Consider the following 25,228-nt stretch of genomic DNA (forward strand, 5'->3'; position numbering starts at 1 on the left):
TTCTATATGTGCTAATAAATGGCATGAATATATTTTATTATAGAATAAGACAATAGTATAATATAACATTATATTATAATATACAATCTGCTATAATATAATAATAATACATTTCAGTATATTATTATCCCCTATTACAAATGAGGAAACAGACTCAGAATATTGCTAGTATATGGTGTTAAAACCATTATGACCCCAAAGCCCAGGCTCTTGGGTATAAAGACTTTTAAGCTTGAGGAAATGAGTTTATTTCTATGGGCCTTCTACCCCCCCTCCCCCCCCACACACACACATCTGTAAAATAAGAAAAAAATATTGAATGACTTTCAGCTCTAAAGTCTATGTTGCATTTTTTACCTCAGTAGAATCAACAAGAAGAGTTAACACTTGGCTATAAGAACATGGAGAGAAGTGATATACAATAATTTATCGCCACCAGAAAATTAAAAAAAAAAAGCAGTGATATATTACAAGCACAAATACTACTTGGGCATGATCTTAGTGGGCAATACTTAGAGAAGGTTTGGTCAGAAGGATGGCCAAAGTTTTATTCTCTTCCTCTCGATGGGTTTTGGTCATTTGTTCTCCATTCACTCCAAAGAGAACTGAATCCAGGTCTTCCTTGAAGATATAATTTTAAAAAAATTTTAGAATTGAGTTTAATTTGTAAGTTAAAACTTTCCTGAAACTTCTAAAGAACATGATTTAGTCACATTGCTAGGAAAGCCTTTTTAGTCCCAGGATTACCTCTTGGCTTAGTGTTCAATTACAGATTCCAGGGTCAGTGCGATCTGAATTTGGATCCTATCTCTATTTATTAGCTCTGTGACCTCAAGCAAATTACTGATTTGTGTTGATCATCACTGTTCTTATTTTACAAAATGAAGATAATAGGAAATAGGAGTACTTACAGGGTTTTTTAAGGATTTAATGAGAGAATGGATGTAAATAACCAAACACAGTTTTTATTTATTTTTTATTAAAAATTTTTTTGTTGTTAATCCTCACCCGAGGATATTTTTTCCATTGATTTTTAGACAGAGTGGAAGGGAGGAGGTGAGACAGAGAGAAACATCGATGTGAGGGAGACACATTGATTGGTTGCCTCCTGCATGTGCCCTGAAGGGGCCGGGGATGGAGCCTGCAACTGAGAATCGAACCTTGGACCCTTCAGTCTGAGGGCTGACACTGCATCCACTGAGCCAAAGTGGCTAGGGCCAAACACAGTTTTTAGTCATAGTAATCTTTCAGTCATCAGTAGCTGCTTTTTATTTATATCATCATCAACAGCAGCAGCATTTCAACCAGCTTAGTTGCTTTCGGTGTGTTTAACAGGTAACCCTTCTTTAACAAGAGAAAGATTCAGCTACAGTTTTATCAGTGCCTGTTGTCTCTCAACCATGGTTGCTCCCTATGCTCCAGAAGAACAGCATAAAAGCCAGGAAGAGTGAAGTTGACATTCTAAGTGGGAGGTACAGATCCTCAGTGACCAACTCGATGGGGAAACACATTTTTCTGCCTATAAAAAATGCACACACACATCAGAACAGTAAGATCATTAAATTGTAAAGAATGTGCACTTTCTTCCCCCAATCAGGACCCTCTCTGAATGCTTCATTTCATCCCGCTGTTGGCCCACTGAGTTATCCAAATACTACTGAGGCTTCAAATAGACCATGAAACGGAAAAGGAGAAAGGGGGGGAGGGTGGGCGATAAATGGAAATGAAATAGTCAGCAAGATAGAGCTGGACACACTTCAGAAATGAGGGTGGGCAAATAGGTTAGGCAGGTCTGGAGGAGACAGGGAAGGCATGTCCTGGACACATTACCTAGATTTGTAGGCTCTTTGGATCTTTTTAGGCCATAGCTTGAATCTCAGAGGTTCACCTGATTTTATCCTACAATAGGAAGGACAAGAAGGACTTGAGTAATGAAATGTTCAGTTAAGGCTAATGCTGAAACTCCTTAAGTGTCCTGGATTTGTGATTTTAAACAATCAGTAAAAAAACTACCTAATTTTAAAGCTAATATATGAGTAGGTGCTGAACATATGTACATATGTATGTATATACATGTAGACACATTGTGCTATCTATGATTTGTCAAGGGATATACTGTAATCACCATGTACACTCAGCAATCTATGAGAAATAGAAAATTTTTTATTAAATCATTGTCTGGCTTTTTAGAGTTTATAGTAAATACATTCAAAGTTTATCTTTGGAATCCTCAATTCTCTTGTCATTGTAGGATAATGTGAGCTTCAGGCTAATTTATTATGGCCTCTAAAGGCCTCAAAGGACTGCATGTCTGCTCCAAGCTTCGGCCACTCAAATGCACACTTGGGTGCAGGCCAGCCTTGGTGACTGGCATGCAGACCTTCACTTAAAATGCATTTGTTGAACTCATAAATTCCCCTGTGACCTTCCATCCCAGTCTAGGGAGCATCTTACTGTAAAACTATCCTTCCTCTTTTGATTTTATATTGATTGTTGATGTCTCTATTAATCAGAAAAAAAATTTTAAATCTAGACTGAGGAAACACTGGCTTGTTCTATATAAGCCAATAGGACTTGCTTCATCTCCTAAGCTTTCTGCCCTTTCTCTGCTTCCCTTTTCTTTCCCATCCTCTGTCTCAAGCTCTGCTAATTCCTCTGCAGCCTGCAGGGTGAGTATTATCCTTTGCTCTCTAATGATGGGGTTATTTCAGGCCAAACTTATTTATGAACTGTCTCCTGAAGGATTCTGGGTGGGACAAAATATGAAGAATTAATTGGGGTGGGAAGATTGAGTAAAATAATACTCCACACTCATCACACACACACACACACACACACACACACACAGCAGGCGGTGAGGGATGGAGAGGGGAGTATGGAGTGTGGTTGAGGAGATCCTTTGGTCATCAGAGCTAATGATTTCTGCTGCTTATTGAACATTTATTGGACTACATGCTTTATATACACTAACTTATAAAATCTTCTAATGACCCTTTAAGGGAGCTATTATTATCCCCATTTTTAGATAGGAAAACTGAGAAAGTTTTTAATTTTTAAGTAATTAATTAAAAGTGAGAGATTTATTAAGAGCCACAGCTGGAGTCTGAGCATTAGTCTACTGATTCCAAATCATCTACTCAGAATCACTCTGCTCACTGTCTTCCTGATGGGAGTCACCCAGGGCAGCCACTAAAAGCCTGCTGAGGACCTCTGTGACCTCTGACTCTTCCTCTTCAGTTAAGGAAGATTGACCAGGAGAAGGTTAATCAGCCATTTCACTTCAACCCTCATCAGAGGGATGACAGATCAGGAGGACTGCAAAGACATGGTTTACCTATGCCAATTCCCAAATCCTTAGGTGTGTCACAACCTTCCAGAAAGTTCTCATACCTTATTAGTGGGTTTAGGTTTTATCATTTCTGTGGCTTCTGGAAAAGGAGACATGCAACGAGCTTTGTTTTCAGGAAAAGCAACAGTGACATGCAATGATTGATCAGTTAATTCCCAGGAGAGTCAGAGGGGCGGGTGTGGATATGTGTATAGACTGTTAACACTTTCTATCACACTTGCCTGTGAGTCAGACTGACCAGGAACCAGGGATGTAACAATACCTGGAGGGATTCCTGAGATGAAAACTTTGTGAAGGTGACCAAAGGATTTCTTACAAGTGGGAGAACCCACCCTCTGAAATTGAATTAATATAATTTGTGGCCTTTTCCTACCAGAATTTTGTCCCACCTGACTTGCTATGGCCCTGCCCCACCTCTTCCCTTCCACAGGGGCCAGTATGGGGCTTATTTTTTTCCATTTAGGCTCCTGTCCAAGGCTTCAAACATGCACTACCTGTCACACCTCTGGGTTCTTGCATGCTCTGTTCCTTCTTTTTGGCATGCCTTCTCTTTCTCTATCTAATGAACCCATGTCAAAGTGTCCTTTCCTGTGTTCTTCTTCCTTCATGTTCCAGGCAGCTTTGGTGGCTCCCTATTTTAGTATCAATGTATGTTTCTACAATTGGTGAACCTAGTGTAGTGCATGGGCACATACTAGGAGCTCAGTGAATATTTGTTGGCTGAACTTACCAATGGACAGATACCTGAATGATGAAAGATGGTGAAGGCAAGAGATTCCTATTGAACATTTCCATGTTTTGGACCCATTTCACCTGCATTTCAGCATAATCACCAGTTCCTCAAACATGGATTGAAGGGCAGAATAATGTTAATAGCTGTTGTATATGCTTGTGTTGCATGCATTAGAGCAGTGGTCGCCAACCAGTGGTCTGTGAGGTCTGAAAGGTTGGCGACCGCTGCATTAGAGAAACCTTCAAATGTTTTTAGATCTGGGGGTAACCTGAGCAGATTTGGTAGGAAGATAACCCTGTCAGCTGTATGGAGAATGTACCAGAGGGGCCAAGGGACTCATGGAAAAGAGGGGGCTGTTGAACTTGAAGTGAGAGAGGCTGAGTGTTGAACAATTGAGGCAGTGGCAGAGAGAGATGAAGACGGAGCCCCAAATTTGAGTCAGGTGTGCAGACCTAGGGACAGGGCATTATTTCACCTGCCAATTTGGAGACCTAATATTTAGCAGCAGAAAGTCTAAAGATAGAAGTTGGAGTAGCCAGGCTTAAAAGTGGAACTGTCCACACGCTTTTAGGGGTTAACAGTGGCTTATTCTAACAGAGGGGCTCTATTTCACAGGGGAGAAGAGCTTTGTATGGGGCATTATTTTTCATCCAAAGCCAATGTGGGCTGAGGCTGCAGATACTGTTTCTTGTCCAGTAGAAGGGCTGGGCCACACGCAGGTTGGCCTGGTGTTAGAGATGTGGGGTAAGGACGACAGGCTTTGGGCCAGCCATGCTGGAGTCAACCTTGAGAAACCAGGTCAGCACTTCATTAAGAAGAAACTGGCGTGAAGGTTGGCAGTGCCGACAGTTTTATTTGGGGTGGGATAGAGGACTGTGTCTTTTAAGATGGTCTAGATCAGTACTTCTCAAACTATAATGTGCATAGGAATCGCTAGGGGATCTCATTAGACTGCAGATTCTGGATTGGAGCCTGAGATTCCGCATTCCTAACATGATCCTAGGTGACACCCACAAGGCTGCTCCTGGAACCAGTAAACAGGAAGGGGCTGAACTACAGTCTGAGTAAAGAGGCTTCTGATTTCAATTAAAAAACTGACCACATGTCACACAAGAGACTTAATTAATGCTTCAGTTTTCTAGTCTATATAATGGAAATAATATGATTACAAGTTGCCCTTACATCTCCTTTTCAGGGATTATTTTATGTGGTAGGACTTGGAGATACTCAGTACAAAGGTGCTAAGTAGAGGGAGGTGATCTATCTGCAGCTCTGTTTCTAGGAATATGAGTGTTCCATATTATGACTTAGGCCTGACATCAGATCATTGTCCTCATTCCTGCTCTGCCATTAAATAGTCACATAACCCCAGGCAAAACTTTTTTTCTTCTCTAAACCTCACCTACCTCATCTGTAAAATAAACAGTTAAACATTCATTGAACCAATGTTTATTGGTGCCTATTACATACCAGATATTGTGCTGGGCACAGAGGGTATAAGAGTAAGTAAAGTCTTGCCCTCATCAAGTTTATACGTATTTCAGTGGAGGAGACAGGCAATAGGAACTAAAAACGAAATTATTACAGAACTACAGAGGAAGCAGTCTATGAAAGATATACAGGTGCTCTGATAGAAAACCACAAACATTAGAGCTGTAAAATAAGGATGCTCTGGGGTAGCCCAAGTAATTCTTAGATAGAAAGAAGAGCCAGTCAGGAGAAGGGCAAAAAGATATGATTACAGAGAATGCCACCAACAAACTCTATCAGGAAGGAGCTTTGTTGTACTTGAGATTCTAAGTCCAGTGTGGACCAGGCGCATTAAAGAAGGTGAGTGGGTCATAGGATGAGGTCGGAGGCAGTGGGGCCGGATTATGTAGGACCTCACGGTGAGAAAAGAGAAAGCGTAGATTTTTAAATATATATATTTTATTGATTTTTTACAGAGAGGAAGGGAAGACATGATCTAATTTATTTGTTTGTTTTTATACAATACCCCTCTGATGTGTCTGCCGACTGCATAGGAAGGGATCCAGAGAAGTAGGGTGTCCAGTCGTAGTGAGAGGTGGGCACTTGGGCAATCACATGGAGGTACATGCATGAGGGATGGGGACAGAGTCCAGAGCTATTTGGGACATAAAATTGAGAGGACTTGCTGATGGATAGATGAGATCAGATGGGGGCTTGGGGAAAAGCTAAGTTGAGAGAAAGCATAGAATCAAGGAAGTCTCCTAAGTTCAAGTTTGAGCAATAGGGTGGTCTTTCTGAGCTGGGATTGATTAAGGAAGAGCATGTGTGGAGATAAGGGAATCAAGAAATCAGGTTACAGTAGCCCTTATCACAGGATGGTTTTAAGGATAAAGTGCCTACCACTCAAGTGCTCAGTGTTCCACTGTGACTCTGTTATTGTAATTACTCACCAGGGGCTAACCACTGGAGACACCAGATGCCCTCCATCAACAAAGACCTGATCATTCTCTTGGAGTCAACAATCATACTTTTACTTTCTCCAATGGAAAATAAATATTGCTTTCTAAAACCCTGCCTTGGTGATAGAAAGATGGGGTAGACACATGTGTGCCTCAAGCAACATCAATCAAAATTTCAGCCAACTTTTGATTAAAAGATCTTCATTTCTGGCAAAGATTTAAAAACCAGAAAGAGTGCAGCTGGGTTTTCAGTTCTAGGTGGTTATCATGAGTTCTGGAAATTAGAAAATGCATCTTCTAACTTGGAAATTGTGGAAATTGTCTGGAGTAGTTAGAGGGAAAATTAATATAAACCTTCTGCCCCAAATTCTCATGATATCATGTGCATAGTAAGGCTGTAGCTGTTTGGTCTTGCTAAACACCTAACCTTTTGACCAGGTTTTTAGGTGGGTGGTATTGCTCCCTGGTTTCCATACCTATGACTTAGTTTTGCTAGCATAGATTTTTATGAGTTTGGCAGCCTAGCTACCTATTAAAACTGTTGGCAAGTTTAAAAATATAAGGTACTAAGTCAGCCCAGGAGAACTGTTCTGTACACCTGTGAATCAAAGGTGTTATTATTATTATTATTATTATTTGTTTATTTTTAAATGGCTCCCACATCATTTTTCTACAAATGTCATTTGGTAGCCATTGGTCTAATGGTCAGGGTGTTAAATCATAACTAGAGGCCCAGTGCATGAAATTCGTGCACTGGGGCGAGGGGGCGGGTAGTGTCCCTCAGCCCAGCCTGTACACTCTCCAATCAGGGACCCCTCGAGCGATGTTCGACTGCCCTCTCACAATCCAGGACTGCTGGCTCCCAACTGCTCGCCTGCCTGCCTTCCTGATTGCCCCTAACTGCTTCTGCCTGCCAGCCTGATCACCCCCTAACCACTCCCATGCCAGCCTGATTGATGTCTAACTGCTCCCCTGCCAGCCTGTTTGCCCCCAACTTCCCTCCTCTGCCAGCCTGGTCACCCCTAACTGCCCTCCCCTGCAGGGTTGATCGCCTCCAACTACCCTCCTTTGCAGGCCTGGTCCCTCCCAACTGCCCTCCCCTGCTGGCCATCTTGTGGTGGCCATCTTGTGTCTACATAGGGGCAGGATCTTTGACCACATGGGGGCAGCCATATTGTGTGTTGGAGTGATGGTCAATCTGCATATTACTCTTTTATTAGATAGGATAGAGGCCTGGTGCATGGGTGGGGGCCAGCCGGTTTACCCTGAAGGGTGTCCCGGATCAGGGTAGGGGTTCCCTTGGAGTGTGGGGCGGCCTGAGCGAGGGGCCTGTGGTGGTTTGCAGGCCAGCCACACCCCCTGGCAACCCAAACAGAGGTCCTGGTATCTGGAATTTATTTACCTTCTACAATTGAAACTTTGTAGCCTGGAGCGGAGCCAAGCCTTCTGCTTGCTCCGTGGTGGCAGCCATTTCTCTTGGGACTTATGTATCTTCTATAATTGAAACTTTGTAGCCTTAAGCGGAGGCCTGGGCCAGCCAGGGTGTGTGGAAAGCTTTGCTTCCTCCATTGCCAGGGGCAACCCTAGCCTCCCGCTCTTTCCAGCTCCGTGGCTGCTGCCATTTCTGTTCAGATTTGTTTACCTTCTATAATTGAAACTTTCTAGCCTTGAGTGGAGGCCTAGGTCATCAAGGGCAGGCGGAAAGCTTGGCTTCTTCTGTTGCCTGGGAAACCCAAGCCTCCCTCCTGCTCTCTGTGGCTGTAGCCATCTTCGTTGGGTTTATTTGCATACTCGCTCTGATTGGCTGGTGGGCATGGCTGGTGGGTGTAGCGGAGTGATGGTTAATTTGCATATTACTCTTTTATTAGGTAGGATTTCAAAATTCTGAATTCTATTTTTGCTTTAGCCAGTGGCTTGCTTGCTATGTGGCCTTGGTCAAGTCACCTCGTGGTTATTAATATGCAGTTTCTTGCCTGTAAAATGAGATAGTTTCACTTCTCTTACTCCACTAAGATAAAGAAAATATACTGAGCTGATAGGCGGTCACTAGAATGTTTCATGGGAAAGGCATTTGTGTTAGCATAGGTAGCTATATATTAATAAAAAAAGGGAGCAAATGGAATCAGATATTAAGATCAGACACTGTGCCTCATTCACTAGGAAGTCACAGCATCCTCTGCTGAAGGGACTTAACATGTCAGTGAGCCTGGTAGTGCCATTATGGAGGGTGGGGGGATTTCTGTACTGGGCATGTGCTCAGTGGAAGCCAAGATGGCACAGGGGGAGGGCCTTCTACTTTGAGGCATGCACAGTAGGAGCCAAGGCAGTGACCATAAAGGGGAGGTGTCTAATCTGGGTAAAATACCAGATTAGTTATGGGGAGGGCCCAACTCAAGCCCCCGAAGGATTGAGTAAGAGATTGGTTAGTTTGAAAGGGTTCATGGTCTTTCCCAAGCCCTAGGTAAAATAATCAAAGCTTATATTGGTGGCACCCATGCATTGTTCCTGCAAGTGCCCTGTTTGTTCCTGTGTTCCCTCTATTAGCAGCCATGCAGGCCCAGCAGCCGAGGCAGCCCAAGTGTGGGCCTCAAGTGTGGCTCTGAGTGTGGGCCTAGGTATAGCAGTGCCGGCCGAAGCATAGATGGGAACAGAGACTAAGCTAGCCAGATGGGGAAAGAGCTTTGGCATGGACTGAACCAATGGCACAGAATTTCTGGCCCGTGGCCCTTCTTCTGTGCTTGAAAACAAGGTTGGACTTCTTCCTGGCTGTGGATGAGACACAGATTCCAGGCACCTGGGGACAGTCCTTTGTGTTTGCTCCAGCTTCAATAAATCTCACCACTGCGCCTCATCTTCCCATGCATGGGTCACCAAAATGCTTTTCTCTTGACTCGACAGAAGAGCCCTATTTCAGCCTGCAACATCTGGACTAGACTATCAGAGAAGTCTTGGGATCTCTGTCCTGATGAGGACCTGTGTACGTGCATTGGTCTAGTGTCCAATGCCTTCATTCTTAGAAATGCCAACTCATTCACTTCAATGACTTCACAGTGCCACTTGACTCTTAATGCGTAGACTCTATGGACCATTGGGAATAATCCAGGTGGTTTTTTTTTTTTTATTAAGGGCATGTGCTGGGGGGGTGGGAGTGGCTGGGGAAAGGTCAATGGGGGGAAAAGGAGACATATGAAATACTTTAATCAATAAAGAATTTTTAAAAATGAAAGAAAAAAAAAATCCTTGGGTGTGGATTAGCAAAATAAAGTCAGTGGTCACTCCTCAACATCACCAAACTAGAAGAGGCAGCCGTGGCTCCACTGGAGGTCAGAGTCCTGCCATTGGTATAGGCATTAGTCCTCTTCAAAGGCCCTGTGCAGAAACCACATTTCCTAGAGGTTGGAGGACCCCAAGACACTCTGAGTTCCTGCTGCACTTACAGGTAACATGGCCAGAACCAGCTCATGGCATTCAAGTGCCTGGTCCATACCTTAGGATCTCAGGATAAATGCCATAAACAGGATTGCCAGGTGTCGACATGGAGCCAGGGAGACAGCCTGGCTGTTGGGCCTGAGGAATGGATGCTTTGTAAGAAGTCTGAGGAGAGACATGACATGCAGAAGCTGTGACAGGCTTATGGAGAGGTGGCCATAGGAGGCCATCCCTGTACACGGGAGAATAAATTGTGAGGAGAATCTGTGGGGATCACGTGTAGAAAGGAAACTGGGTATCCTAGGGAGTCAGGACTCTCTCCCATCTGTTGTCACTTCTGCCTGTGATGCTTCCTATGGGGTCCAGGGACACATTGTGAATTATGCTGCCTCCCTTTCTACCTTCCAGCATTCCCCTTCCTCTGTTTTACTGATACTCTGGTGGTTTACAGCACAGGACCTGTCACAATGTCCGGGCACCATCCACTACACCCACCTCGCTCTGCACCATCCAAGTTTGATCTGTCTCCCCTCACCCCTGAGGTTATTAAACTGGCAAGTGACTACGAAATCAGCATTGTTGAATGGCTCCTCACTCTGGGCAAGGAAATGGAGGACTGTTTTCCTGGTTGAGGTGTTCCAACCAATTCAGAGAAAGATACCACATGAAGTCAAAATAGTATCATCTTGGCCAAGCGAGGGTTTTCCTTTCTAACCATGCTGACATGCAAGGTTTCACAGCCTCGCTTTCCCTGACATCAGTGGTGTTGCCTGCTCTCTCCAGCTGGGGAATGTCGGTTCAGCAGAGGTAGGGAAAGGATTTCATCTGTGGGAGGTGGTGGGAAGGAGAGAGTCCCTGGGAGGATATACACTCTGTAGTGGGAAGAAGAGTAAAGTATCCAGTCCAGGAGAGAGACAAAAAGGATCTTCCTTAGGTAAAAACAACAGCAAACCCTTCATTGAAAGTGCATTTGGGAAGAGATTTTAAGATGACAGATTCAGTTAGGGAAAGAAGCCATATACCAGAGAATACATTGTGTGTGATTTCATTGATCTAAAATTCAAGAACAGGCCAAACTAATCTATGCTGATGAAAGAATAATGCAGGTTGCAGGAGAGTGGGGAGGTTTAACTGGGAAGGAACACCACGGGAGCATCGAGGGACTAGAAATGCTTGGTATCTTGATCTGAGTGATGGTTACCATGGTTCCCCAGGTGTGTGGACATGTAAAATTCCTTGAGCTGTCTACTAAGATTTGCCTAATGTTGTCTCTGTAATTTATTACTCAATTCAAAAGTTTTAAGTGAATCTTCTGTTTTTGCCACACGGATAAATAAGGCATCAAGATAAAGGATGTCTGGGGTACTCAGTAGGAGAGAGATGCTATTAATATTCAAAGTGGGCCCTAACTGGTTTGGCTTCGTGGATAGAGCGTTGGCCTGCAGACTGAAGGGTCCCAGGTTCGATTCCAGTCAAGGGCATGTACCTTTGTTGCGGGCATATCCCCAGTAGTGGGTGTGCAAGAGGCAGCTGGTTGATGTTTCTCTCTCATCGATGTTTCTAACTCTCTATCCCTCTCCTTTCCTCTCTGTAAAAAATCAATAAAATATATTTTTAAAAAATATTCAAAGTGGACTGTAAAGCATAAAAGGGCAATTAAGCCTGACACAGTGGAAGGACCACCTAGGCTCTGGCAGCAGGTTAACCTAGGTCCAAGTACTATTTGTAGCCTTTCCTGTGGATCTCTAGCTTTAATGTTCTCTCAGGCACAGTTTTCTTCTCTGAAATATAGATAATAATATTTACCATTAACTGCTGTTTGGGAAATTCAGTGAAATAATATATGTAGGTATCTTGCTAGACACCTGAAATATAGCTCCAAAATAGTGATTATTAACATATAGTAGGTATATGGCCACGTAAGTTACAGTGTTAAAGAATTCCAGTCATAAAATCATATTTCTATTATAAAATATTCCTGGGAATAAAGGTATGACTATTGAATAATAAATGAAGCCCTCCTTCACTTATTTCTAAGTGGATATTGTTAAAATATGTTAAACTAGCCCTAACCGGTTTGGCTCAGTGGATAGAGCATCGGCTCGCGGACTGAAGGGTCCCAGGTTCAATTCCGGTCAAGGGCATGTAACTTGGTTGCAGGCACATCTCCAGTGGGGGATGTGCAGGAGGCAGCTGATCGATGTTTCTCTCTCATCGATGTTTCTATCCTTCTCCCTTCTTCTCTGTAAAAAAAAATCAATAAAATATATTAAAAAAACTAGAGGCCCAGTGCACGAAATCCGTGCACGGGGGAGAGCGGGGGAGGATGTGTGTTCCTCAGCCCAGCCTGCACACTCTCCAATCTGGGACCTCTCGAGGGATGTCCGACTGCCCTCACACAATCCAGGACTGCTGGCTCCCAACTGCTTGCCTGCCTGCCTTCCTGATTGCCCCTAACCGCTTCTGCCTGCCAGCCTGATCACCCCCTAACCACTCCCCTGCCAGGCTGATTGATGCCTAACTGCCCTCCCCTGCAGGCCTGGGTCCCCCCCAACTGCCCTTCCCTGCAGGCCCGGTCACCCCCAACTTCCCTCCTCTGCTGGCCTGGTCACCCCTAACTGCCCTCTCCTGCAGGCTTGATTTCCCCCAACTGCTCTCCCTTGCAGGCCTGTTCTCTCCCAGCTGCCTTCCCCTGCTGGCCATCTTGTGGTGGCCATCTTGTGTCCACAATGGGGCAGCCATCTTGTGTGTTGGAGTGAGGGTCAATTTGCATATTACTCTTTTATTAGATAGGATAGAGGCCTGGTGCATGGGTGGGGGCCAGCTGGTTTGCCCTGAAGGGTGTCCCGGATCAGTCAGGGTGGCGGTTCCCTTGGGGCATGGGGCGGCCTGGGCAAGGGTCCTGTGGTGGTTTGCAGGCTGGCCATGCCCCCACAGCGACTCAAGCAGAGGCCCTGGTATCTAGGATTTATTTATCTTCTATAATTGAGACTTTGTAGCCTTGAGTGGAGGCCTAGGCTGGCCAGGGTGTGCGGAAAGCTTAGCTTCATCGCCTGGGGCAACTCAAGCCTCCTGCTCTCTCCAGCTCCATGGCTGCCGCCATTTTTGTTGGGATTTATTTATCTTCTATAATTGAAACTTTGTAGCCTTGAGTGGAGGCCTAGGCCGGCCAGGGTGTGTCGAAAGCTTGACTTCCTCCATTACCGGGGAAACCCAAGCCTCCTGCTTGCTCCATGTCCACAGCCATCTTGGTTGGGTTAATTTTCATACTTGCTCATGATTGGCTGGTGGGCATGGCTTGTGGGTATAGCAGAGTGATGGTTAATTTGCATATTACTCTTTTTATTAGATAGGACATGTTAAACTATTAAATTTTATTTAAATTATTTTTAATCAAATGCATGCTGTGCTGTAGGACCTTTAGCAAGAGTGTGTTTCTTTATAACATGAGAATAACAAAACCATTTCTTTAGGTGTATTCTGATTATTCAGTTTAAAACTATGTAACGTGCTCTACAATGAGCCTAACACACTGGGAATTTGGGTTAAATGATTCAATTTTGCAAATATTTAATTAATGCCTAATATAAGCCAGATATTATTTAGTTCCCATGAATGAAAAAAAAACAAGAATAAGATTCCTTGTCTTCAGGAAGCTTCTGACCTACTGAGAAAGATAGATGTGCACATTTATAAAGCAATGTGGTAAATGTTACACCAGTGTAAAGTTTGAACACTGGGGAAATACACAGGAGAGATTGTACAGTAGTATAGTAACCAATCAAAAGTGTGTGGATGATGGGCATATTTAAATTTACAGAGGACATTAAGATACTTGGAAATAGCAACTTAAGGTCACCATGTGGGTGAGTCGATGGCCAAAGGATTATTTCTATTTTAGAATCACAAGCTTATCTGTACCTAGGAATGTTTTGAATCAGAAGCAGATTCACTGAATCTGCAAAATGGAAAGAACCTTCAAATTGGCAGTGAGTCAGAAGAGGAAGGGGATAGAATTCTCAGTAGCAAGACCTCATTCTGTTGGTTACCATCCACCTCCAGTGCAGTCTCTCTGGTTGGAGGCCATATCTCTGCATGAGAAGGGAGGGCAAGTCTTTCAGGACAGTGTTGAGTCATGTCTACTTTGAGAATTTGATGAAAGCCACGAATGCTTTCCAAGGAAAAATATCAACTATAAACAACAAAATGATCATGGAAATCTCCAGCAAGGCTTTTGCCCTTCTGAAGTTCAGGGTGAGACCCTCTGTTTTAAAAGAAGACTCATAAAACTGCATCATCTCCCCTCTCTGGAGAACCAGTAAATATTGGCAACTTCAGTTATATCACCATAGTAACACTGATGACCCTCAGATCCCTCCTGGGTGGTCCCCTGAGTGTGTGATAACCATCTCTGTATTCCAGCCTTCCAGTGCACTTAGATGTGAGACTGCTCCAAGATGAAAGGCTTAGAGAAAACCCAACTGTAAATAATCTAGACCCTGCACTGATATTTACCAATCTCTTTTGAGAGCTCTATATCAAAGGTTACTATACACAAGCTACTACTATCATTATTAAGTTTACATTGCTATTTTTACTTCCATGTCTTAGACATTAGATTGGAGGGATAGGGCCTTTGGCTAACCAAATCCAACTGCCCCTGCCTATTTGCTAATTCTTATCATATATTACTAAGGATCCAGTGTTTCCATGACCTTTGTGAGTCAGTCTGATGGACTATTATGTTTTATGTCTTATCAGAAAGTTCCTGAAGATACATTGCCTGGAGGACGGAACCTGGGAGCAAGGTAGCTGCATCCCAGTGGTGTGTGAGCCCCCCTCTCCTGTGTTTGAAGGCATGTACGAATGTACCAATGGCTTTGAGCTCGACAGCCAATGTGTGCTCAATTGTAACCAGGAAAGTGAAAGGGTAAGGATGACTTGAACTTTGTTTTGGATCAGGCTGTACCCTAATCTTGATGACCAATCCAAGAATGTTGAGTAGAAATGATATAAGTGAATTCCAACACACAGGGCCTTACTAAGTTGGGATTCTAACCAGAATATTGATATAATTTCATAGGGAATTCAGAAGATACCATGTTTTTTTTTTGGAATATTCTTTGAGAACTTTCTTTTGCATAAGAAGAAAAACTTGATGGTTTGGATACGTTGGTAAATTCCAAAAAAGACTGGGGTTCTGATTCAGCAATGTGATTTCCTTCCATGTGTGGCCACTGACCTAACATGGCTAGGAATACCAATATTACGTTCTTCAATGGAACAGAGTCCTGAACAGACACATGAATTCCTCAATAAAGGCAAAGCTGAAAATGCTACTTGACTTTTATTCTCTCTAGGACTTTGGCAGAAGAGGTCCCACGTGAAAACTACAGTCTTATATGATTAATATCAATTTTATTTTGGAATCTTTATAAGTATCACACGATACCTGAGACAGGAAGTTAAGCGGGCTCTCTAGGCAAAGGTCAGTGACCTTGACTGATCTCCTGGCACATGTCTGTATCTCAGTGTCCAGTACTCTAAGATGAGCACTGCAGGACAGATGTGAAAAGAATATGCTATGGATATGACAAGAAATCAGACGCATCTGTTTGCACTGACTCTTTAAGGACTCATGAAGTTGGCCAGATGAAGGGAGAGTTATCTGTAATTCCAAAAGCTCACATTCTTGGTTTTCATGAATTAGTGCTATTCTGTATGTTCTTTGCATTTAGGATACTTTGTGTTGGAGGTGTGAAGCCAAGAGTCACACAAACCAGCACACATGTGGAAAAAGGCAACAGAAGTTCGGTGAGATCCAAAGTAACTCTGTTGTATGCATTCAAGCAGAAAGGCAAAAAGTACCTACAACATTTTGTGAATTGGTTTCACTAGATCAAATTCATCTTGAAAAAAGTCCGACATTTGCCACAAACAATATTTGTGTGACAGTATGGGTGAATCAAAGCAAAATAGCACCAGGAGAAAAAAATTTCCAAAAATATCTCAGAATACATAGGCTACAGTGGATAGCTCATCCTATATTTATAGCCAAAGGAAAACGCATCATAAATAAATCAATGACAAAATTCTTCATGATACCTTCACATGAAAACATTAAAAAATTGTCATGACATTATTTGGTCAGTAACAACATGGCTTATTATTTCAAGAGTGTCTTTTATTCTAAGTTCTAGAAGTTGGAGAACACTACCATTTGATTACACCCCCTCTCCCCACTCTAAATGCAGTTATCACAGCAATAATGAAATGTTCTTTACTTTCGATCTTCTAGCTTCCCATCCTCTGCACGAAGGAAGGACTGTGGACTGAGGAGTTCAAGTTGTGTGAGAAGCTGCAAGGGGAATGTCCACCACCACCCTCGGAGCTGAATTTTGTGGAATACAAGTGCGAACAGGGCTATGGGATTGGTAAGTTCAAGAAGAGATGTGGATTCTGTTCCCAAGTAATCTTTTTATTAGGCCTGGCTGAATCTTGAATAGATCCAATGTTCTCCCTGAGGAGTGTATGGATATGCAGTTGACTCTGAGCTGCTTCAATAAAATAGAAATCTATAACAAATTCATTCCTTTTACTCCTCCATGTGTGTATAATGTTGGTGCAGCTGCTGGGCTATTTGCATAGTGTCTGGTCATGTTACCTATTTCACTGCGGGCTGAAAGTGGATGAGTTTGGGGAGGAGTTGCAGTTCCAAGAGGAGAGGTGGGAAGGTGGAGCCACACACCCAGCAAGTGCTGGGCTCCTCTGCAGTGTGGCTGTAGGAGAGAGCTCCTGAAAGGGACGATTTGAGATTGCATTTGCTTGTGTGGCTCTTCAGCCATTCTTTCTCTGTAGAGGACCAGGCTCCAGAGCCTCTGGGCAATTTCTTAAGTAATTGCAATTAAAGGTCTCTGTGGCCAGAACTGGTTTATAGTGATGTGGACTCACCTTGGCCCTGGCTAGACCAAAGCATCATGGGAAAGAGATGCTGTTGGTGGAGAACCTTGTGAGATTAATGCTAACTCTATAAGCATGCAGTGATTTTATAAGCCATTCTAACTTTTGTAATGCCAGTGGATATAATTTGAGTTCATGAGAAAGCTCATTAATTTCTGAGATGATTCTTAACCCTCTTCAAATTACCCTTTGCACTGAGATATCTTGAGGTCAGGCAGTGGGGAGCTTGGACTATGCTTCTCAAGTGATGTTTCATGAGCAAATTCTCATTTCTCCACCCTCCAATTTCTACATTAATATGTCATGTATTCACATATATAGAGTCTTTCAGAGTCATGTGGCTCTTTGAATTATTATACAAGTTAGCAAAAAAAAAATCAAACAGATATAGTGAGAGCTGAAAAGAAACTTGGAGATCATCAAATCTATAGATGAGGAAATAGAATACCCTGGAGTGTACCTTCTTTGAATTGAATTTTGGGAGACACTTGGACTCCATCTACAAAAGAGTGGAGTCCAAGGTTTTCCTTTAAGAGGCCATCATGTGACCAAAATCTCTGCTTTGGATCTCCCCTGGTTTCTTCTTCTAATCACATCATTTTCTTGCAAGGCTGCCAGCGTAACGATCATCAGTGTAGAAATTGTTAATCTGCCTTCAAAATTTATGGGTCAGCTAGTAAAATTCTTAGGTAGTAGGTGCTTTAGATCAGGGGTCCTCAAACTTTTTAAACAGGGGGCCAGTTCACTTTCCCTCAGACCATTGTAGGGCTGGACTATAGTTTAAAAAAAACTATGAACAAATTCCTATGCACACTGCATATATCTTATTTTGAAGTAAAAAAACAAAACGGCAAAAACACCCGCATGTGGCCCGCGGGCTGTAGTTTGAGGACGCCTGCTTTAGATGATCCTAGAGGCAGAAATAATATTAAATGTACTTAAAATGCATCAACCAATCAGGATAGACCTTGGCTAGACAGAGTCCCAGAGCGGGGTCCTGGAGGTCTGCTGGACCAGGAGTTAATCTTTTAACTGCTGGCTCATGCAGAGATTCCGAGATTCCAAAGGAGTCTAGAAAGAGGAGTGGTCACTTGGGGCACAGAGTGTTAACTTGGAGGCAGAGGCCCTTCACTAATTTGTGTATAAAGTATCTTCACAGGTGCATAGAAGAGGAATATCAGCCTTGCCCATACCCATGATAATGATGACCCATAGCATAGAGAGAAATTGCTGATGAAAAATCAAAACTGTTGTTTCCGAATGAAAAGGACTGAGATCTGGAAAGTCAAGTGTGTGCTGTAAATTTCTGTTCCTTCAGGTGCAGTGTGCACCCCATCATGTGTAGTGCCCCCTAGTGACCCAGTGATCCTGCCTGTGAACATCACTGCAGACACTCTGGAGCACTGGATGGAGCCCGTCAAAGTCCAGGTGAGCAAAGAGACACTTTTACATATTGAGGACAGAGCAGTTCCCAACAGACAGCATAGCATATTCTCTGGAATAATTTCAGAGGCTTTCAAAGCATCCTTAAGGCGAACAACTACATGGGTCATTTCCTAAAGAGAAGGATTGCAAATGAAGAAGGAAAAAGAGGAAAAGCTTGAGAAAAAAAGATGGCCCACATCCAAAGGAATGTTTCAAAGATAATATAGAAGGGAGATTCTGAGACATAAAGAACAGATAATACAGGAAGGGAATTAAGATGGAAAATTTACCTCCATCTTCAGCCTTGCCAACAGAAGAGAGTAAGGATGGAAACATGCTATTATTTTGTAAATGTTTCAGGGGTGTGCTGGTTGTGAGAAGCAAGAGGTAAGGGTTGAAATTCTCAAGTGGACTTTCAGGGCCTTTGTTGTGAAGGCGTCTTCCTCCCTCACCTACTACACACAGACATCTAGGCCTTTCTATGGTGATGGCACAAGCAGAGAAATACCCCGATAGAAAGAGAGGACGCTAAATAAAAGGGCTCTCAGCAGTCAAATAAATGCCTGCCCATCAAAGTGACTGAGCAGTGGAGTCTGGTAGTTGGCACAGGCAGGGGACAGCCAAATGTCCAGGCAGTACCATTGCTCACACCCAGACACAAGGGCCTCTGCTGACCACCCTCTTGCAACACCCAGAGGCCTGAGGTCCAGGTTGCCTGACTGTGGAGTTGCTCCTTAGACTGTTGCTGGGAGCACTTGGTACTTTCCTCATCTCTGTTTTTCCTCTTCATTTTTTTCTTCCCTTTTCTCTTATCTGTCATTCTAACACCAGAACCATAAGATTCTTGAGGGTAGGAATGATGGCTTACTCTTATCCCCAGATGTCCTCAATGCATGACTCATTTCCTCCTCTGCTCAGAACAAGGTTGCCAAATAAAACGAAGGAGCCCAGAGAAGAATGGCCCCCACCTCCAGAGAACCATCTCTTTTCCACAAAGCCTGTGTAAGGTTGAATTTTTATGATTAACCATTGTGACGAGAGTGTTTTATGATATCTCATGGCTTTTCTATTTAAGATAGGAAAATTAAGGTTTTGACTTCCGCAGTGAAGGAGTGGTCCTTGAGGAAGCTGATTTCATGGCGAGATTACTTTCTATGTATAATGTGGCAATTGTTTGGGTGTAAATGAGTTTTTCTAAATTGTATTTGAAAGTGTTTCTTTCTGTAATACAAGAACATCCATCATAACATCCTATTTCCCATAGTAGTTTGCTTCATAAATCTATTTTTTACAGACAATGCTTTTCTTTTTTTAGTATATTATAATTATGAAATCCAAATTAATGAAGTGAGGTCCAAATTAATTAGATTTTCCTGTGGCTGCAACATGTTAAGTTTGCAAATTCTCAACACTGCATGAAATCCCTTTCTTAACTCCCCAGTTTTTCAACAGAATTGTTCATTTAAAACAAATCTTATAATTTCTGGCTCTGTTTTTTAAAATTGGTCCCCAAAGGATTAATAATTACTAAAATAAAAACAAAATGTTTTAAGAGGAAGAGAGAAGCAGGAAGAAAAAGAAAAGATCATTTTCTCTAGGAGCCATAATTTCCAACAGAATGGTGTCACCCACCCTTCTGCCTCCTCATGTCCTAATCCTTGCCACCATCTCCCCAAAGTGTCCTCTTGAAGGGTACAGTTATGTCTAATAGCTCCAGTCATATTTGCCCCACATCGGTGGGAAAACAAATGGCCCAGTCCCATGAGCCATGGAAAGGCCGTCTTTTTCATCAGTTTTAAGCATGGAATTGCTCACTCTTTTTGAATATGTCTCTAGGCATTGAGTTCCTCATTGCTAGAGAAGACTAGTCAAGAGGGTCTTGGAGGGCAAAGGAAGAGGAACTGGAAAGTAGATGCCAGGGTAATGTACTATGGCCCAAGTAAATATGCAGAATAATGCGGCATTTAGGTTGCTACATCTATAGAAATAAGGAAATTGCCATAAACATGGGCAGCAGCAGAGCTCTGTGGTCTGATGTGATGAGCCAAACAACTATTGGAATAAAAAAACAACAACAATTGAGCAATTTTTTTGTTAGATTTTACTGTTGGCTAACCATCAGTCTTGTTACCTTTAAGCATTTAACTAGGCAACGGCCTTCATACAGCTTTAGACCATCCCAATAGCCCTTAAATGGTTCGTTCGTTCTCTCTCTCTCTCTCTCTCTCTCTCTCTCTCTCTCTCTCTCTCTCTCTCCCTCCTCCCTCCCTCCCTCCCTCCCTCCCTTTCTCCTCCCGTCCTCCCTTTTACTATTCTTCCTCCTTTTCTTCCTTTTTTTCTTACTTTAAACTTTTTTTTAAATGGACCAACCAACTTTAATGGCTCAAATATTTAAATTGATTTTCTCTGAATCTCTTTCTATTTGAAAGTTCAAAACAAATTATTGGCTCTTCTTCTTGCACAATGAATTTATCTGAGCAATGACTTGCCAATAGTATCATAGCAATAGTTGTAACTACATACAAACATATAGCAATAATAATTTAAAAATTTAAAATAGTTTTACACAGTAGGGAGGAAGGAAGGAGAATGATAATGGAGGGACACATATAGGCTACATTAATTAAATCTTTAGTGGAAGCAGATGCAGCAAAATGTTAAGGTTTGATAAGGTTGCACAGAGGATATAAAGTTATTCTCTCAATTATTTTCTATAGCCATTCAAATGTAATCATATATGATTATAATTTGCCAAAAATGTTCCAGAAAATAAGAAAGTCATATTGAGCTGTTAAAAGATAAACCGAAGCATTTAAAATTTTGAGTTTACTTGAGCAAAAATCAATTCCAATGGAGTAGTTAGGAGCACCCCGCCAGGGAAATACTTTATTACAGAGAAAAGGCCGAAGCAAAGCAAGGAAGTTATTACTGATTGGCTGTAGCTTAAAGCCTTGTTGGCAGATTGTGATTGGCTGTCCTTATGTTTCAATTGCATGACCTTGAGGGAATTCACAGGCTTAGATATTGGTTGGCTTGCTATGTAAGCTGCCATGGCAGAAGAGTCCCCTTGTTTAATGAATTTAACACACTCACCAGGACCTTCTATGCCCCCTTCTTTCTACTTCCTATTTCACTCCCCTCTTTCACCTCACCACCATAAATGTGCCCATAAAATTTAGCTCCTGAAAAGCATTTGAAATTTTCCTCCAATTTTGATCAATAACTAGTTAAATTAATGTTATATGCATATCTTTACTTTCAGCACGAGTGTCATTCATAGGCCAGAAGACAATGGAGAATCCTAGTGATACAACATCATATTTAGTGGTTGACAGTTACTCATAAAACAGTGTTTCTCTCTGTGTCACTGAGATAAGAAATGTGAGTGGGAGACAGTTTCTGTTCTCAAGGACTTTGAAATTTAGGAAGGCATAGACACAGGGATCAGAAACTTATGCATTTTTATAGAAATAAAGGAAGGCTGCCAGTCTGAATTAGTCTCAAGACTGAGTTATAGATCATTAAAAACAGGACATGGGTATTGTTAATTCCACAGCCATGAATTTATTCTGTGGATGATGTATCTGTACACATGTGAAATGATTTACACATAAGCTTTGTCTCTTAGAACAAAAGACTTTGTCTGTTAGAACAAAATACCCATCAATATAGATCTAGTTTAGTAATTAGGGTCCATCCCTGCAGTGGGGCACTGTGTGGTCAGTAGGACACAGCAGCCCAGCTTCTATAAAATGCACAGAACACCCAGGAAACATTGTGAAGTGAAATAAAGTTAGGCAAGCAAACAACAATAGACCAAAGCACAGAAGAAAATTGAAGTATTCTATTATTTGTGTGAGGAAAGAAAGGATTTTATACATATACTAGAGGCCCTGTACATGAAAATTCATGCACTTTGGCAGGGCGGGGGGAGGGGGGTCCCTCATCCTAGCCTGCGCCCTCTTGCAGTCCGGGACCCCTTGGGGGAATGTCCACTTGCCCGCTTAGGCCTGCTCCCTGGGGGATCAGACCTAAGCTGCCAATCAGACATCTCTTGCAGCCTGTGAGCCCTCAGGGGATGTCCGACTCTGACTAATGGCTTAGGCCCGCTCCCCACAGTTAGTTGGACATCCTTAGAGCTGCTGTGGAGGTGGGAGAGGCTCCCGCCACCACCACTGCACTGGGCAGCCATGAGCTGGCTTCTGGCCGAGTGGTGCTCCCCCTGTGGAAGCACACTGACCACCAGGGGGCAGCTCCTGCATTGAGCATCTACCCCCTTGTGGTCAGTGTGTGTCATAGCGACCGGTTGTTCCCGGTCGTTTTGCCTTAGGGTCAATTTGCATATTACCCTTTTATTATATAAGATATATGTATATGCATAAACTATATCTGTAATGATACAGAAAACAACTAAAAGTAGGAGGGAGGAAAATGGGTAGTGGGAACAGGAGCAGAGTAGAGGTTATGTACTCTTTTATACCTTTTATATTTTACAGATATTACATGATCATGAAATAAAGTTACATAATATAAAGATATAAAAAATAAATTGGAAATAATAGCAGAAAAGAGCCTTGGAGAGAAAGAATTGGAAGTAAAGACAGACTCTTTTCCTCTCTTTTATTTTTCCTTTGCAATATATGTTTTGAGAATTTCTAAAGTTTTAAATAAACCAAACACTCCTACATTTGTAAAAGGGGTGGACCAGGCAGAATGTTTAGAGGGTAGAAGAGAAGCTGACACACAAAGTTCAGCGTGTTCTGGAGAGTCTGGCAATGGTCATCATGAGACAGTTTCAAGGCCAAGTATTCCTTTCTTGGAGGGTTTGACATTCTTCCACATCCTCCCACCAGACATTGAGCACTCTGAGAGCATCCCTGGCTCTTACTGAGATGCATACCTGTGATCTGAACTGAATGCTGACTGATTAGCAATAGGAATGGGCATCCTTAGTGGATACAGTGCTAAGAGAAGGAATCCAGTGGCCATGCATTCACATTTCAAGGGTACAAGTTATTGTACATTTTCATTACCATTACCTGGTGATAGAGTTCCACTGGTGCCTGCTTCAGAACATAAATGAGAATCATTTCCAGGTAGCAGCGCTTATAAGTAAGTAGTCTGCTTAAATGGCTTTAAGTGCAGGAGAACAGCTCACTTTCTTAGGAGGCTGAACCCCCCTGTTAGGGTTATCTTATATATCTGTAGTCCTGAATAGATTTAATAATCCTCTTATTAAAGTACAATGATAACTTATGCCAAAGCACCTTCTATAATAGTACAATATGGAATTTTGAATATCAAAATTTGTTAGGATTTTTAGTGTTTACTTCCCTGTAGGGAAGCTGTGAAGGAGTTTTAGTTTACAGTCATGTAACTCCAGGAGAATATTGCAGATTCCTATTCTCACAGCTGACTATGAGGTTTTTATTCATATACACCCATATTAATATATGCAAATATCTCCAGTCTGATTACTGTAGCTGTAGCATTGTAGAGTCTATAATTTCCAATTAATAGGGTGCTATCTTGTGTAAAGCTCGTATCTCCCCATGTGTTATTTTTCTTACCATTGAACTGAATTCCTATTGTACCGAAAAAAAAATGTGAGTATGAAAATCTGCACATGGGTGGGTGGGTTGCAGGCTATGGAGAGAATCCTTCTGTCTCCTTGAAAACTTCCTATGGGACTTCCTCTTTTCCTGAAGTGGGTCTTTGGAAATTTTAAAATACATAAATTAAAAGGAAGAAGCTCAATGAAAATGAGCTGTCATTTAACAAAGAGTAGATGACTATTTGTTTAAATGTGCATCTGGAAGTGGCCATTGGGAATGAGAAAGTAGTTTGTGTCCTAATGTGAGTGTGTTTTCACACTCACCAGCTTAACGTTGGTTCCCTTTTGAGTCCCAGTGGTTTCACATTAACCCTTTTTGATCAGGGCACAGACCCTTTTTTTTCCCTATAAGGAAGCGAAAGTGGTGCTCACAGAGCAGCAGAGTGCACTTGGCCTCCAGGGCTTGCCTGGTGCTCACATCTTATGATCTGGCATTTCTGAGATCCCTTTCTGGTTCAGGACTCTTCTTGTGAGGCTGTATTTCTCAGCCTTTAAAAACTCACCCTGCTTCCTGATCACAGCCATCTCGCCATTTCTTGTAACATTATTAAAAATGGCAAAACAAATGAAACCAATATTATGCCTAAGACCACTTTATACTCATTATAATATTGATGATGCTTTTTATTTTATTTTATTTTTTTTATTTTTTAAAAAAATATATTTTATTGACTTTTTACAGAGAGGAAGGGAGAGACATAGAGAGTTAGAAACATTGATGAGAGAGAAACATCGATCAGCTGCCTCCTGCACATCCCCTACTGGGGATGTGCCCGCAAGCAAGGTACATGCCCTTGACCGGAATCGAACCTGGGACCTTTCAGTCCGCAGGCTGACGCTCTATCCACTGAGCCAAACCGGTTTTGGCTGATGATGCTTTTTAAAACCACACCTATACCACTGCTCTAGAAAGTTTGATGCCTTGGGGAGGGAAAAGGAGGAGGAAGAGGATGAAAAGGCCCTTCCACTGAGAGTTTGTGCCGTGGCACCATCAGCAGGACTAGCAGCTCCACGGCAAAGTCCCGTCAGCCTTGACCTGCTTCATGAGTCCCAGTCGGTGTCTCACTCCTCAGGGAATGGGGTTTGGCTGGTAGGGTAAGCACAGGACATGCCCCTTCTCTCACTGACCGGGTGTCTTAGTGTTTGTACTTTCTGTCTTCTCCTTCAGAGCATCGTGTGTACTGGGCGGCGTCAGTGGCACCCAGACCCTGTCCTGATCCACTGCATCCAGTCCTGTGAGGTAAGTCACCACCCCTTCCCCCAACCTGGACCACACTTCTCTGCTTAAC

At 42.6% G+C, this 25,228-nt stretch overlaps 1 protein-coding gene across 1 annotated transcript in view; it reads left to right on the forward strand.

Moving 5' to 3' along the window:
* Positions 1-25,228, forward strand: part of PAPPA2 (pappalysin 2) — a 212,625-nt gene that overhangs the window by 154,664 nt on the left and 32,733 nt on the right. The window contains exons 17-20 of the mRNA XM_008145883.3: positions 14,702-14,870; positions 16,239-16,374; positions 18,219-18,328; positions 25,108-25,179. Of these exons, the coding sequence (XP_008144105.3) occupies positions 14,702-14,870; positions 16,239-16,374; positions 18,219-18,328; positions 25,108-25,179 (487 nt within the window). The remainder of the gene's footprint in view (positions 1-14,701; positions 14,871-16,238; positions 16,375-18,218; positions 18,329-25,107; positions 25,180-25,228) is intronic.

Source organism: Eptesicus fuscus, chromosome 22 (assembly GCF_027574615.1).
Source record: "Eptesicus fuscus isolate TK198812 chromosome 22, DD_ASM_mEF_20220401, whole genome shotgun sequence".
Lineage (NCBI taxonomy): Eukaryota > Metazoa > Chordata > Mammalia > Chiroptera > Vespertilionidae > Eptesicus > Eptesicus fuscus.